The following is a 15,300-nucleotide window of genomic DNA, read 5'->3' as shown; positions in this document are numbered from 1 at the left end:
TCATTTTACAAACTATAATTTACTCAAGAGATTACTGAAGAGATTTGTAAACGTTCCAAAATTCGTTCCGTAATGCCCTTGGCCACAGTGTTAAATACAAGTACGCACACGTGGAGTGAGTGAATAGCGTAGACAGAGCAGATATTATAAACATCTTTATTTTCAGTCATTCTAATAAAGATCTTCATTAAACCTATGAAAATTGTCACACTTTACATTAGAGTATTCATGATACAGTCATGCTTAATTGTTTTGTGGCGCAACGTCTAAATATAGTGTACTTATATAACGACTATTGCAATAAATGTATTACATTTGTAACATGGACCCTGTAACATAAAGTGTGATCAGAAGTATTTACAGATATCATAGTTAGAAAACGTATGTATCTCACTTGTACTCTCTTTTGATAGCATTAAGAACATTTTGACGCACGGTTGTATTTCACATTGAAAATTAAGTACATTAGAAAGACTTGAGTTCATGCATAACATTTAGTAATGTTTGTACAAAATAAATTACAAATGTTCTCGCATTATCATGTAAATGCCTAAAAACGTTTGGTGTCCTCTTCATGATGAGGGTGCATATTAAACGCAGATATCAAATGCTTTTAAAAATTCACAGCTCTGTTTTGGAATATGTGAGATTGGATATGTTTTCGCAATTTATATGGGACAGTTTACCATCAGTGTTGTTTTTTCAAAGAAATAAAAAGCAGTTTTCCAAAGTAAGGTTCCCTTAATCGTGATCTAATTAAGAATGCAATCTGGTTTTCATGACTTCAATAATATACATCTAAATTATGTTTATGGTAAACATAACTGAACATATAATTATGAACTTGAAAACATTTTAGGTATTTATTGTACCATTTATCTTTTGTAAATGTATCTTAAATCCATAGGAACACTTTCTTAAGAGACAGAATTAAATATTGCCATTCTTTATGACAGAATTTATCACTAAAAGTCAATTTAATCAGCATACATGCAATCCGGTCTTTAAAAAAACTAATCTAATTTATTTGCATTAAAGCATTAACTGCTCAATTTAAAGACATACCAATATACCATTCCATTATATTTTTGGCTTGTATACTTTAGAAATTGTTTTGTAAACCATGACTAATTTAACCATTGTCTTTCAACCATTGTCTTTCATCATGTCATGGTCCTCAGCAGACCTGCCCAAATTCTTTTCTCCATTCATGAATTTGTAACACATGTCAGGAGGTATTTACTGCAGGTATCATTGCTTGTGTGACTTGCAGTGGTTTCTGAAAAAAACAATGCTTTCGTTTAGGAACTTAAATAGGGTTGTAGGATGTTTCTCATTACACTTCTTTATTCCACAAAACACAAAAGAAGCTATTTTGAGGAAAGTGGGTAACCGAACAGCATGGAGACAAAACCAATTAAAGTGAATAGGTGCCAGTTAACAACGTTCTTCAAATCTATTTTTGTGTGTTCTGCAAAAGAAAGAAAGAAAGTCTTAGGTTTGAAATTACACAAAGGGTGACTACATTATATTTTTGGGTAAACTGTAGTTTAATTGCTGTCTCAAATGGATAAAGTTAGTAATAGGTTTACTTTTTTAAGAAATTCTTTTTGAAAGTGAACTCACAAAAACTGAAATAGATGAAAACATTATTTAGCTTGATAACTGTAAACAAAGTTTTTTTTCTGCTGGTTCTTGACACTTAGTTCTGAATGTTGTTTGGCCTTGATGCTGGTTTGTGTAGAGCTGGTTGACAATCAGGTCTTTGTTCAAACAAAAGGATATCTTTTTGTTAAAGGGTGAAAAGCCGACCAGTTGCAAGGAAGAATCATTCAACGCCACCTTATAAAATGATTAACATTTCAAAAACAGGTGTTGGGAAACTTGCAGAAAACTGTATGCAGCTTTGTTGATAGACTCTTCATTTTCCAATAGCTGTATATCAAAAACACAACACAAAACATTGGCAGTAAGCTGGAAAACAACAGAGTTGACTCAACCAGTGCAGGACACACACATTTGCCTTTACTGAGGCAGTAGACAGATTTAGACTGTGAAACAGTGCTCCTGCTTTCAGAGGAAGTGTTGAAGTTCTGACCACTTTTGCTTAGGGTGTGTGTGTGGGGGAAAGGTATCTTATCCATTGCATAGTGAGTGCATTGTTCTTAATACAACACAAACAGAATTCAAAGCATTAACTGTTGAAAGTATCCATATGTCATAGTCATTATGAGTGTGTATCATAGATCTTGGAAGAAAGTGTCTTGATGCAGCTGCTGTGTTGCTACCGAACCACCCAAGGTTCAACATGGTATGCATTTATGATTTGTGCACATCCTCATAGCGTAGGATTTTATAAAGAACCCAGTAGAAAATGTTGAAAAACAGGAAGGCTAGAGGGAAGCCAGCACGGGACACAGTGTCGATTTTCTTCGCTCGATCAATGAAAAGTTTTCTCATCTCTTCGTGACTCTTGCCAGGGGCAACGGCTGGGTCAGAAGGGGTTGCAGGAGTATTGTTAGCAGCTTTGGGTACGGCCCCGTCTTTCCTCGCATTGGGCGTGAAGCTCAACCGGCTCTCCTGCACTTCCTCCTCCTTAACACAGGAAAAGATACAGAGAGAGGAAATCAGGACACTGGTACATCTATCTAAAGATTACCTTATTTGGTCTATGTGTATGTGGCATGTGTGTGTGCAGCTAACCATATAATGTCCATGTAAAATCGTTTTTAAGAATATTTTTTTTCTAGAATAAAAAATGAATAGTCGTAAAGAATGAAAAAAACTAAATATGTTTGTTGTCAGACAGTAAAATGGACAGATTGCATGATATGAACTCATCCAACTATGAACAAAACTACAAAAACTAAACAAAAATATGCCCCTGACTAAATACAGATTAACTTTAGGAGAGAATGAAGATTATTTTTGCTGACAGAAAAGTGTTTTGTAAATTATTGACAACCAATAGCATGAATCCATGAAACCAAAATACAGAAAATAAAACGTATACAAAAAACCTTGCTATTCCACTATTAAGCGACATTGAATATGAAATGACATAACTGTCTTTTAACAAATCAATTTAAACACTAGGGGAAACTAGGCATTGGATTATGAATTTCTATATAGCAGAAATATACGTACAGTATACAGTGGGGCAAAAAAGTATTTAGTCAGCAACCGATAGTGCAAGTTCTCCCTATTAAAAATATGAGAGAGGCCTGTAATTTTCATCATTGGTATACTTCAACTATGAGACAGAATGAGAAAAAAAAAACAGAAAATCCCATTCCCCGGATTCTTTAATAATTTACTTGCAAATTATGGTGGAAAATAAGTGTTTGGTCAATAACTAAAGTTCATCTCAATACTTTGTTATATGCCCTTTGTTGGCAATGACAGAGGTCAAACATTTTCTGTAGGTCTCCACAAGGTTTTTACACACTGTTGCTGGTGGTTTGGCCCATTCCTCCATGCAGATCTCCTCTAGAGCAGTGATGTTTTGGGGCTGTCGCTGGGCAAAGGGATTTTCAACTCCCTCCAAAGATTTTCTATGGGGTTGAGATCTGGAGACTCGCTAGGCCACTCCAGGACCTTGAAATTCTACTTACGAAGCTACTCCTTCGTTGCCCAGGCGGTGTGTTTGGGATCATTGTCATGCTGAAAGACCCAGCCACGTTTCATCTTCAATGCCCTTGCAAATGGGAGGTTTTTGCTGAAAATCTCACGATACACGGCCCCATTCATTCTTTCCTTTACATGGATAAGTCGTCCTGGTCCCTTTGCAGAAAAACAGCCCCAAAGAATGATGTTTCCACCCCCATGCTTCACAGTAGGTATGGTGTTCTTTGGATGCAACTCAGCATTCTTTCTCCTCCAAACACGACAAGTTGAGTTTTTGTTACTTTAGTCCCAGCTCTCTGTAGGTCATTCACTAGGTCCCTCGTGTGGTTCTGGGATTTTTGCTCACCGTTCTTCTGATCATTTTGACCCCACGGGGTCTTCATAAAGAAGAAGTTACAGGTCTGTGAGAGCCAGAAATCTTGCCTTTTTTGTAGGTGAGCCAATACTTATTGTCCACCATCATTTGCAAATAAATTCTTTAAAAATCAGACAATGTGAATTTCTGGAGTTCTTTTCTCATTCTACACTTCTCTCATAGTTGAAGTGTAACTATGATGAAAATTACAGGCCTCTCTCATCTTTTTAAGTGGGAGAACTTGCACAATTGGTGGCTGACTAAATAAATGTTTTCCCAACTGTATATATATATATATATATATATATATATATATATATCATATAACAATAGGAAGTATTTAAAAAATAGGCAATATTTGTATTCATTCATGCCTCAGGAGTAACTAACAATGCAGGAAGGTAGGAGACTGTATCAAGATGAGACAGGGATGAACTCTATCTCTTTTTACCATGTCATTGGATTGGTCGAGCTGGCCCATTGATCCGTAAAAGGGCTCAGCGCTGCGCAGGCCATTGACACGGCGAAGTGACTCAGTAAGCTCCTCATCAAATGTTTGATTGAAAGTCTTTCAACACAACAGAGGATCGAAGAAAGAAAGAAACACAAAGCATGCAACTAATAAAATACAATCAACATGCAGGATATCATGCAAAACACATGCCTGTGGTTCTGAAAGTGATTGAAAACGACCACCACAACAACACCATGAGGAATTAAATCATGAGTGGCATTTAAGAATAATTCTACTTTTTTAAAATGCATTTATATTTAAAATATATTTAAAAATGTTCTTTGAATGTAATGCATGTTCAGCTTTCCCTTTTAAAACCACCACAAAGTCTTGGTTATATCATGATGTCAGTCTTCAAACATCAAAGCGCCTGAGGAAATAACATCGCTGCCCTGCACATGCAATAGGAATCCACTCTGATAACACATTAACAGACCCGAATGGCAATCTGACCTTTGTTACTGCAGCAGGCTTTAGCTTTTAAATAAACATGCTTGGTTTGCAAATACACTAAAAAGATTGACTAAATACCTTTGACCTCTAGGAGGCAGTGTTGTATATGTGCAGGGCTAAAAGTGCATGGAAATTACTGTAATATAATTGTGCAGGACTAAAACTAATAGACTTGAAGGTGGTTATTTTAGTTTAAAATATATATTTACATTATATTATTGTTTTACAGCTGCACATAAACCACATTTGTTCTGTCTAAAATACATAATAGAAGATCAATGTTAAATTGTGACAACTCGTTCATATCCAATCAGTTCAACTGTATTTCATAGAGCATTTAGGGTTTATCCAAACACAGTCGAGACAAAATAACAGACAAAAATAAACTCTACGTATCTCTCAGTGTGAGCCATTCATTCACTCCAGTCTCAATACAGTAAATTAACAGTATGCATCTGGCAGATTTACAACAAGTTTGTAACCTGAAATTCAAAACCACAACCTTTGCTGAAGTACAGATCTATTGTGTCTATTAAGTCTAACTCGGCTATACAGTGACAGTCTCTTCTTATACAATTTTCTGTGAATGCAATCTTGGGCTTTGTCTTCAGCGGTGATAAGAGCCACTTGTGTTCTCACTTTAAACCTTCTTAACCTATGTTATTCTGTTTCCTTTTTGCTGCATTCATTAAACAAAATGTGTCATGCTTTTGCAAACATGCATTGTTGCAGTTTTATTTGGCCTTTTAAGTCCATCTGCCATGATTAAATAGGTAATTATTTTTTTTATGTTTTTAATCCATTATCTTAATACTATTAAAATTATTATTTAATTTCCAGTTGTGTATTATGTTAATATTTCAAACTAATTAATCCGTCTTTTAACTTCAAATATATGTAATTCCAAACAGATAAGAGAGTTAGTTCCAGTCCACTGATATTAATTCATTAGACATGCTGTTTGTTTTATGCATCACTGCTTGACCATTTGTTTCTTTTGGAATCATTCCTATGTAATAGTTATTTTCCCACTACGAATTAATGCTTTCTAAAGAGGAGGCATTTTAAATGGAGGGAACCCTAACACTGTTCTCCATCAAACTGATGTCATGAGAAATAGACCGACCCTCCTAGGCACATAGTACATTCAAAGTACATTTTCAAATTATGATTAAAAATGATGATGACAAATAATTATTTCATGAATAACATAAATTAATTGTTCATCAAAAACCAGCAATGGGAGCTTACAAGGGAAATAGGATCAAGGCACTTTAAATGAAGCGCATTTGGCACTACATTATAACTAGAGGATACAGAGCCAAAAGATGATCAGAATCAGGGACGTGCACAGGAATTTTGAGGGGCAGTTGCTCTGACCTGAAAAAATGGCAACCCCCCACCCCCAAAAAAACCTCACAGGCTATATGAAGGACTGAGAATAACAGGGTCTTTATTAAAATATATATATAAAGAAGTAAAACACTGAAATACAGCACTCAATCACCTTAACTAGTACTAATAATAACACAGAAAAACATAACTCCCTGAAATATCTCTCCTGAATCCGCCTCTCTTCAGTGGGCATCTTGGCTTCAAACATTATCCAAAATAGTGAAAGGATTTAGGCATTTAACCATTTAGAATAAAATAATTAATGTGATGCATTGCTTCCATCATTCATTCTTCTTGCTAAAACGAAATGTGAGAAAATAATCAGCAGACATGTAGCTTAGTTTTACCTAATGCCTACCTACCAAAAGATAGTAGCAGGCTGCTTGTCTGCAAGCAATCTGTCTTATTATTTAGGCTAAACGTGGCAAACTCAGCCTGGATTTATGAAGATTTTAATTCATTTCACAAAACTTGATGATGATGATCGTTCGTTTGTTATACATCACAAACTCACCTTTTCTGACAACGTAATAGTGGCCATTTCCATAACACCAAAAAGGAGGACACTTTGCAGCATTAAGTGAGGCAAGAATAACTGCATAGGACTCTGGTGTACTCGCAACTACAATACAATTTTGTGCATCATATCGCCTACTCTATTTTCTCAAAAATTGTCTGGCAATGAATATTTCACCTAAGCTTAAGGGAAGATGTACCTGCAGCTCGTCGGTTACTTTTGTTTTTCTGTGCTGGCATGTCGCATGTCCCTTGACTACAAACGTCCACTTCACAGCGACATCCATGAAAAGTGTCTCTACAGCCTTTTTATATAAAGTTGTGCTCTTTTGTCCATTCCAGATTAAATGATGTTTCAGCAAGTTACCGTTATGATGTGACGAAGCCAGCACGTGGACTCCACTTCCATGTCGTGGAGGCTTGTTTACGTTTTTAACCAATGATAAATCAGATATTTATTTGACACCTCATTCAGCCAATCATTTGTTTGACTGGAGATCTTACGGCGTCAGACGCAATGCTGCTGCGTCCCAATAAATGTTCTAAAGCGGGTTTTGTTTAGGCCGATTCAGCACAAAAGAAGGACAAATGAGTGTCCGGTTTGAGGCTGCCACGGACGCGGGGGCTTAAAATCCGGACTGTCCGGCCGAAATCCAGACGTGTGGCGTTGATTCGTATCACCCGATAACCGCGACAATCTCCTTCTAGGGCCGCTCATGCAGGCTCAGCTCAGGTGCCGGTCACGTGCAGTGCTGAACCCATGTAAACAGAGTTCGCCCTTCCTCTTCTGACTTTCACTTTCGTTGCCCGAATACGGAGGTGAATGAGGCTTTTCGCGTTTTTTTATCTAGACTTATGTGAAATTCTGCATTCATTGTAGATTATTTATTTATTTATTTTCCACCTCGGGAGGGCAACGTGAGTCGAGAAGGGCATATGGGCAGTTGCCCGGGCAACCTGAGCAACCCCCCTGTGCACGTCCCTGATCAGAATACAGCAAATGCCAGCTGATTGTGTGTAGCACATACTCGGATGTAATCTCTCTGCTCATTTTAAACTGTAGAAATGGTGAAATGTATAATTAATGCTTAATTATGTCTAGCTGGATGGAATTGCTAATTGGTGACCCCAGCATTAGACTTCCTCACCTCTTCCTCCCATCGTCTGGCTCTCTGCCCCAAAAGGAGCTCCTTATCCAAGCATCACACCACACGCACACATATTGCTATCTGTCATGCCACCTCTTCATTTTCAAACACACATAACTTCCTATCGAAGTTACTGTTAACACATGTTGCTGTCTCACTCTCAACCTATGGCATTGAGCCCGCAATACCTTACCTTGCTAGACTTCTTCCTTTTCCTCCTAAATCTTAAGAGCTCCTTGTGTTGTCGTGACACAAAGTTGACTGCAGCGTACTCCAGCAGGGCAGAGAAGACAAAGAGCAAGCACACAGCCATCCAGATGTCAATAGCCTTCACATAGGAGACCTGTGTGATATTGACACATAAACACATTACTATTCAAATGCCTTAATTAGCCTTCCAGCCTGAAAAACAGCCCGGTCGTTGTAATATTGAACAGCATTGGGATCGGCCTGATTTTATTTATTCATGAAAGACCATTGTCATTCACACCCAGCCAATCCGATATGAATCAGAGATATCGCTCTGCCAGGTGCAAAGGCCTGCTTTCTGTAATGCTTAATTATGTTACATAAACTCATAAATGCAACATTGAGTTTTAATATGCAACACACACTATCCGCCTGCTTTCACGCATGGATGATCTTTACACATTCCACTATGGGCTGCATTAATAAATTACAACTAAGAATGAACAGATCAAGAATAAATTCTTGCAATTTATTCTTGATCTGAGACCAGTAGTGTAGTGTCTTCTAATACAAACATCTGACCTTAGGTAAAGATGTTCTGGATCCCGAGCTTTGGGTTGTCATAGTGAGTACTGTGGTGATTCCCAGGGCAACGCGGGCAGGAGCGGCGTCCATGTTAATCCAGAAGGAGACCCAGGAAAGTATGACGATGAGCAGGCTAGGAATGTACATCTGAATCAGGTAATATCCCATCTGTCTCTCCAGGTGAAAGCGTACCTCAATGCATGTGAACTTGCCTAGCAGGAGGACATGGGGGTTAAAAACTCAGTCCACTTGTCCTCAATTTGCAGCTTTATTACAGTCTTTGTTTCACTACAGATCACATTTTCAGTATGGCGATTTCTGGCAAGTTCAGCGAAAAGGAAATCAAATGGCAACATGCATTTAAACTGTCATCGACAAGTTTGTCCAAAATCTGATGAACCATGTAAATCCAGAACGATTTGGCAGTGTTTCAAATAGCATTTTTTGCACTTCAATAGACACAAGGTAATCTGACCTTTCTTCAAAAGGAGTGAACATGGTCATTGTCATGTAAATTAGCTTATTTAAACTGTCACAGTTTAATGCAGACTTTTGCGCTTGACTTTTTTATATTAATGTCTTGAAGTTCCCAGTGATATTCATACTTTTATTATTATTATAGGTCTCTGGTTTAATTGGTTTCAAATGTGACTGGCGAACATCACCATTACAGTAGGTTTTGATTGTACACATAATCCACATGAGAGGTACTGAGCACCTACTTATACGATCTGAGAGCTTTTAGCTGCAGTCTGTTTTTGTTCTCTACTACTGAGCCTTTTTCACTCAAGCCAAATTTCTGAGAGGCCTTTTTTTGAAAAGCAGGAAGACATGTTTTAGTCTTTCTCTTTTTACAAACTCCCTTGGGATTTTCACACATAGTAATATTCCACACTGCCCTAGTCTCCAATTTGAATACACCACATGAAAACAAATGTAAGACTGATATCTAAGTGTACTGTAAAAACCATAAAGCAAACCGTCACATATTAAAACCGTGCTGGACAAAACATGTGCATACAGTACAAGTGCTTAAACAAAATGCGGTTTCACCTCCCTCTGAAATTGACAAACTTTTACAAACACACAAACAAACATGGCAAAAAAAACCCCACAAACAAACAGTTTCTTAAGTAGTTTCTTAAGATGTTTGTGCAGTTGGTGTTGTCAAAGCTGTAGTTGAAGAAATCTAAGAATAAAGCTTGTGTGAGCAACAGAAATGGGAGCAAGGGGATATGCAGAATGGAGAATGAGAATCAGCTGGCAGCCTGTGTTACGGAGCCCCACGGCATATAGCATTCCCCGAGCTGAACCGGAAAGTGCTGCGGGCCCAGGATACAACCCAGCTGCACATCCTGGTTTATTACAGTAGATTTGGATAAAAGCAAACATGTGATTTCCATTTTGTCTTTTTCCCTCTCCTACGTCAGTGATGACTAATATTTTAAACCGTTTCAACTTAATTTAAATAATTCTCAGCCCATATTAAAGAAACCCAAAAGATCCTTCATCCTTTCACTGAACGGCTTGTTCCACACTCATGGCAATAGCCTGAGGATAAAAATCAACTGTGACATCACTAAAGCTGTGCCATGTGGTTATTTCACATCCTGCGCTCTTGAATCAACTGACGGGGCGAAAGCTCGCAGTAGATGAACGAGTTGGCAGATCCACATGACAGAAAAGTAAGTCTTATGTTGCAGAGAACGAAATGTGTGAGCAGTCATGCAGAACAACCTATGCCCATCCAGTCAGACCGAAGAGGGGATATCACATTTAAAGAAGTGATGATAAACAGGTGGTCAGAAAGACTGTCATTGTGATTATTAAAGATAAATATATTGGTTTGGAGGTTTACCTACTACATAGCATGGATGCCTTAAACCCAATGGGGGAAGTCTGAATAATTCGATTAGAAAAGGCCTATTGGATTGGGGGAATTCCATGTATTATTTCAGAGTAACAGATTCATGAAATATTTGGTCTATGAAATATGCTGTAGATCAAGAATTGAATTATTGACGTCATGCTAAATAAAAGCAGAGCCATTTGAGCACTTAGTGGTTTTCTATCAAGCAGAGACGTCTGTACGTCTGCGGCAGATGAGCTTGATATATTTTATATGCATATGGTGAACACTTTAATCCAAAGCGATTTACAGTGCATTGTATACATGTTCAGTGTGTTCGATCCCAGGGAGTCAAACCCACAATATTTAAAAGCATACAAAAAATGTATTTAGTAAATTTCATTGTACTGTATGTGGAACACTAAACTAAAGATAAAATACCTTAGATATAAATTCTGCAATTAACTGGCCATCTATCTAGGGTGTATCCTGCTTGTGGCCCAAGAAGTAATAGATGGATGGATATACAGTGGCTCCATTAGTGCATTCAAGTTACACGTTGTGGTAAATTACATTACGTGTTGGTGAAATTCTTCTTAAAAAATGTGTGGGTCTAGACTACTTGGGGGGAACCTACATCCAGTTAAAAGTAATTGCAAACATTATTATTAATGTTATTATATAATTAATAATTACAAATTAATAATAAAGATATGCATGATATGACCCCTTAAATATACTGTAGTTTGGCACTATTGGAGCAAGATGCTAAATCAATGTGTGATTTAATCTCTGTGAGAGAAATACATCTGTTCTGCCAGCCCTGATTACATTAGTTATTACGTCTAATTGGACATTTTGACAAATCCTTAGTACTTCAGTGCCCTACTGGCCTAGAAAGAACAGCACAACATTTAAAGAAAAGCAGAGTTCACTAAGCCTTGATGCCTTTTTAAAGGTTGCTGTTTATACTTGCCGAGTTGTACCAGTGGCCTTTTTTCACAGGTGTAGTTCTTTGGCAAGCAGCTTCATGAAAACAGAATTAAGATTAATGAAAGTGTTTTACAGTACTTGCCAAGAACAGTACCAAAGAGAGAGAGGAGCAGAAGGTATTGAAAATAACAATAAGGGGAAGTGATAAAAGAAAGGTTAAAAGGGTTCAAGAAAAAGGCAGGTTTAAACTGGATTTAGACTTTGGCAGATAGCAGGTGTGTAACATACCAACCACAATTACTAAACAAGACATGCAGGATTATAATGATCTTTCTAGTAGATGTGATAATATTATCTTAGCATTAAGATAAGACACATACGGTAAATTAAATCATGGACAGATATATCTTACAGTCCTATACAGTATGTTCACTGTTCTTGATATTAATGTTTCCAAATATGTCCTTGCATTGAATTTGTTTTGACTGTATTTGAAAACAATATAGTATAGCCGGTAGTCAAAAGAATAAAAAAGTACGGCAATATAAATAAAGTGCATGAATAAAGTAGATACAAATACATGGTGTTGGTAACGCCACGGTCAAAATTGTAAGAAAATACTTTAACTGATACACATGAAGGTTACTGACAAATGCATAAATATGGTAAATGTGTCACCCAGAAACTAAATCTATCCAAAACTATGAATTCAACAATCTTTTAGGTCAACACGCAACCTTTAACTTAATCAATATCAATGCATGCCTTTTGTGTGCAAATATTTATTTAATTACCAAGTGAGATATTTAAAGAGGTCCAGCGAATATCTTGACTAACATGTTGCTCCCATCCCTTTAGAAGCAGACAGAGTCCCTGAACACTATTGCCAAGAGATTTTCCTTTTATATCTCCCCCTCCTACTCCTATTGCTGTTTCACATTTATGATGGTCTTCAAGTCTTTTAGGGGAAACTCTTTCCCATTCTGTCATTTTATGCAGGGGTCACTTGTGTAAGGCAACCTAACCTTGACCCAGCGGCATCTGTTATTCATTCTATCACAGAAAAACATGAGGGAACAGAAAGCCAGCAAGCATCACATCACTTAGGATGCCCACCACTGTGCGACGATTTCCCGTATACACAGACTAAATATGATAAGACTAAAATATTTGGTTTTAAAAACAGAGAGATGAAGTATACAGTATATAAAGGGTAATGAGTACTTGATCTGAGTTCCCATTTGACTGGTTGGCGTACTGTAAAGACGATTTTGAAATGCTTTGACATTGCTCTTGTCCTAAAACTGTACATTTATCCTAAAAAAAGTTAATTCTAAGTAGTATGACATTGTGTTGGCCACGTGCTATCATGCATATTTTTGATGATGACTTTAGATTCCCCAAATCTCTCATTTGTATTTGTGTCAAGGTCACTAAGCTGAGTGTGCATGTGGGTCAAGTTTAGCTTGCATTGTTGGGCCAAATGTTGCTACAAGGATTGTTATACTTAAAACCATCTAGTGTGACAACCAGTGTGTTTAAAAATAGATTTCTGTAAGGATAAAGTCTATGGGTTGGCGAGCATAGATATTCATTTAGTAAGGTCAAGTTGAATACAAATGTTTGTGAAAGGTAAAACACTAAGTATTGTTTAACTTGGAGTACACATGATTGTGTGTTGAGGATACTAGGTGGTCAGTTGAGCGTACATTTACAATTCAGAGGGTGATGTCAGCTCTAACTTATCCTGACCCTGGTTTGGCTGAGGGCCACAATAAATACCCTGTGGTCTTGTCAAAAGGTCAGGATAGCAAAATCGTTTGGCATGCATACTGTAACCCCATTTCCTACCTACAGGAAATTTAATAACCATGTCATATACCAGAAAATTATTTTACTGACACAATCCATTCCTTTAAAGTGTTCTGGACAGTTCCCCATTGATGTTATCTTCCTTTAAGCACGAACACAACACAGACTCACAGAAAATGTGTGAGTCATGCACTTTGCCAGGCCATTTGGCATGCAAGAGTGTTATCATATATATAAAAAAATTATTGATTTAACTGAAATAATCCCAATAGACCTACAACAAACCTTCCATTCACAAAACCAGTCACATGCTCTTCTAGACTGTAGATTTTAGCGTTTTTAATGTGTGGCTGATAGGAGTTTGATGATACACAAGACGAGATGATATAAAAGATAGGATACACAAGAACTAGATCATATTTTAACACTTTAAAAAATGTATAGGAGGAAATATATTATAATGATGCATATCAATTTACATAACAGTTACGTAGTGGACAGTCATCTAACCCGACAGGCCCCATGAGCCACAAACAGAAAACAAAACAAAAACACTGAGACAACAGACAAGGCACAAAGAATGAGTTTAGATCTTGAAACCAAAAAATATAACTAAGGGGCCCTTTACACAAGACCGTTTTCAATTGAAAACGCACAAAAATAGCATTTTGGCTGTATTTTTAGTTTTGGCTCAGTAGCGTGAGTATAACCAAAACAATATGGCGGCTTCCCGTACTGTGAGCTCTTGCTGCTAGACTATGCATTAACGTTTCCCCAGCAAAATGAGGATTTGCTGCACCAATAAGACATGCGGAGACACACTATTTACATTCGCCAGACTTTAAACACACATATACGTCGACCAACAGTATTAAAAAGTACTTTTGGGTTATAACTGTGCATGTGCCAAGGCATGTCCTGTTTCTTTACACAACAACATCGCCATCCACTGGCTTAGCAAGCATACTACAGCATTTTTATCCATTTCCTGGATCCGTGTAAATTCAGACCATTTTGCAACTTTTCAAAAACGCAAAGAAAAACAATTCAGTTGTTCATCGTGTAAACGTGGCCTAAGACAAACACAAAAGTGTCTGGATCCAACCCAGATTCTGACAGGGAACAAACATGACATGGAGCATAGGACTCGGGATTCTGGCCATGTTTTTAAACTTACCTGTGTTGTAGTGTTTGGTGCAGCACCTTAAATCAGGCTCATCTTTGAAGATGAATTGAGGGAGGGTAAGTCCATCAGCCATCTGCACGGGTCCATTCTCTTGCCACTCAAATATCAGGTCATTCATTGTGTAACCAACTAGGAAAATGACCAAGAGAAAAAGATTATGTAATACTACACGCTATTCTGAAAATAACCTTATATGTACTGACACCTATACGAACTGAACCATTCTGATGTCTAGTTACTGTATCTAGATGTCTTCAGATTGAACTAGAACTGTGTGAGAATGCTATCTTTACCCAAAGAGCATTTTTTTCCAATGATGCAAAAAGCAAAACATGGCAAATTGTCTTATGTTAGGTTGGGAAGTCATCACTGCAGCACAGTGGTAATATTTATTCGAAATTAATTTTAACAAGTAAAAGGAAAAGCAGCTTAATAGTTGTATTATTAGCTGACTTTCCCAAGGCTCAACATTTATGGTTTATTTATACTTTACTGTTTGTAGAGACATGCATACAACCGTGAATTAATATAAACAAGCATTACATTGATAAGCACCAAACAATCCAGAGGGTTTCAAATGCAATTGTTGGTGTGATGTTGGTTGATATAATTAGAAGGAATCTTCTTTATATAGCTCTGGTGTCACTTGTTTATCTCAGTGAGCCACTTTGCCAGAAGGAAGGTGAACAAGGTGGAGACGGCTCATTATTCTATTCTATATTAATCTGTTCTATGTAA

General features: G+C 37.3%; 1 protein-coding gene across 2 annotated transcripts in view; it reads right to left on the bottom strand.

The window, feature by feature from the left end:
• Positions 1-139: 139 nt before the first annotated feature.
• Positions 140-15,300, bottom strand: part of glra3 (glycine receptor, alpha 3) — a 38,771-nt gene continuing 23,610 nt past the window's right edge. Inside the window, exons 6-10 of one of the 2 annotated variants that reach the window (XM_079461870.1) lie at positions 14,554-14,691; positions 8,780-8,994; positions 8,202-8,351; positions 4,434-4,550; positions 147-2,595 (exon numbers count right to left, since the gene is read on the bottom strand). In XM_079461870.1, coding sequence (XP_079317996.1) covers positions 2,320-2,595; positions 4,434-4,550; positions 8,202-8,351; positions 8,780-8,994; positions 14,554-14,691 — 896 coding nt within the window. In that variant the 3' untranslated portion in view covers positions 147-2,319. Of the gene's footprint in view, positions 2,596-4,433; positions 4,551-8,201; positions 8,352-8,779; positions 8,995-14,553; positions 14,692-15,300 lie in introns of both variants that reach the window. The other variant, XM_079461871.1, reaches the window with a different exon arrangement.

Source organism: Barbatula barbatula (assembly GCF_947034865.1).
Source record: "Barbatula barbatula genome assembly, chromosome: 8".
Lineage (NCBI taxonomy): Eukaryota > Metazoa > Chordata > Actinopteri > Cypriniformes > Nemacheilidae > Barbatula > Barbatula barbatula.
The sequence above is the reverse complement of the archived record's forward strand: the minus strand, read 5'-3'. Positions and strand labels throughout refer to the sequence as shown.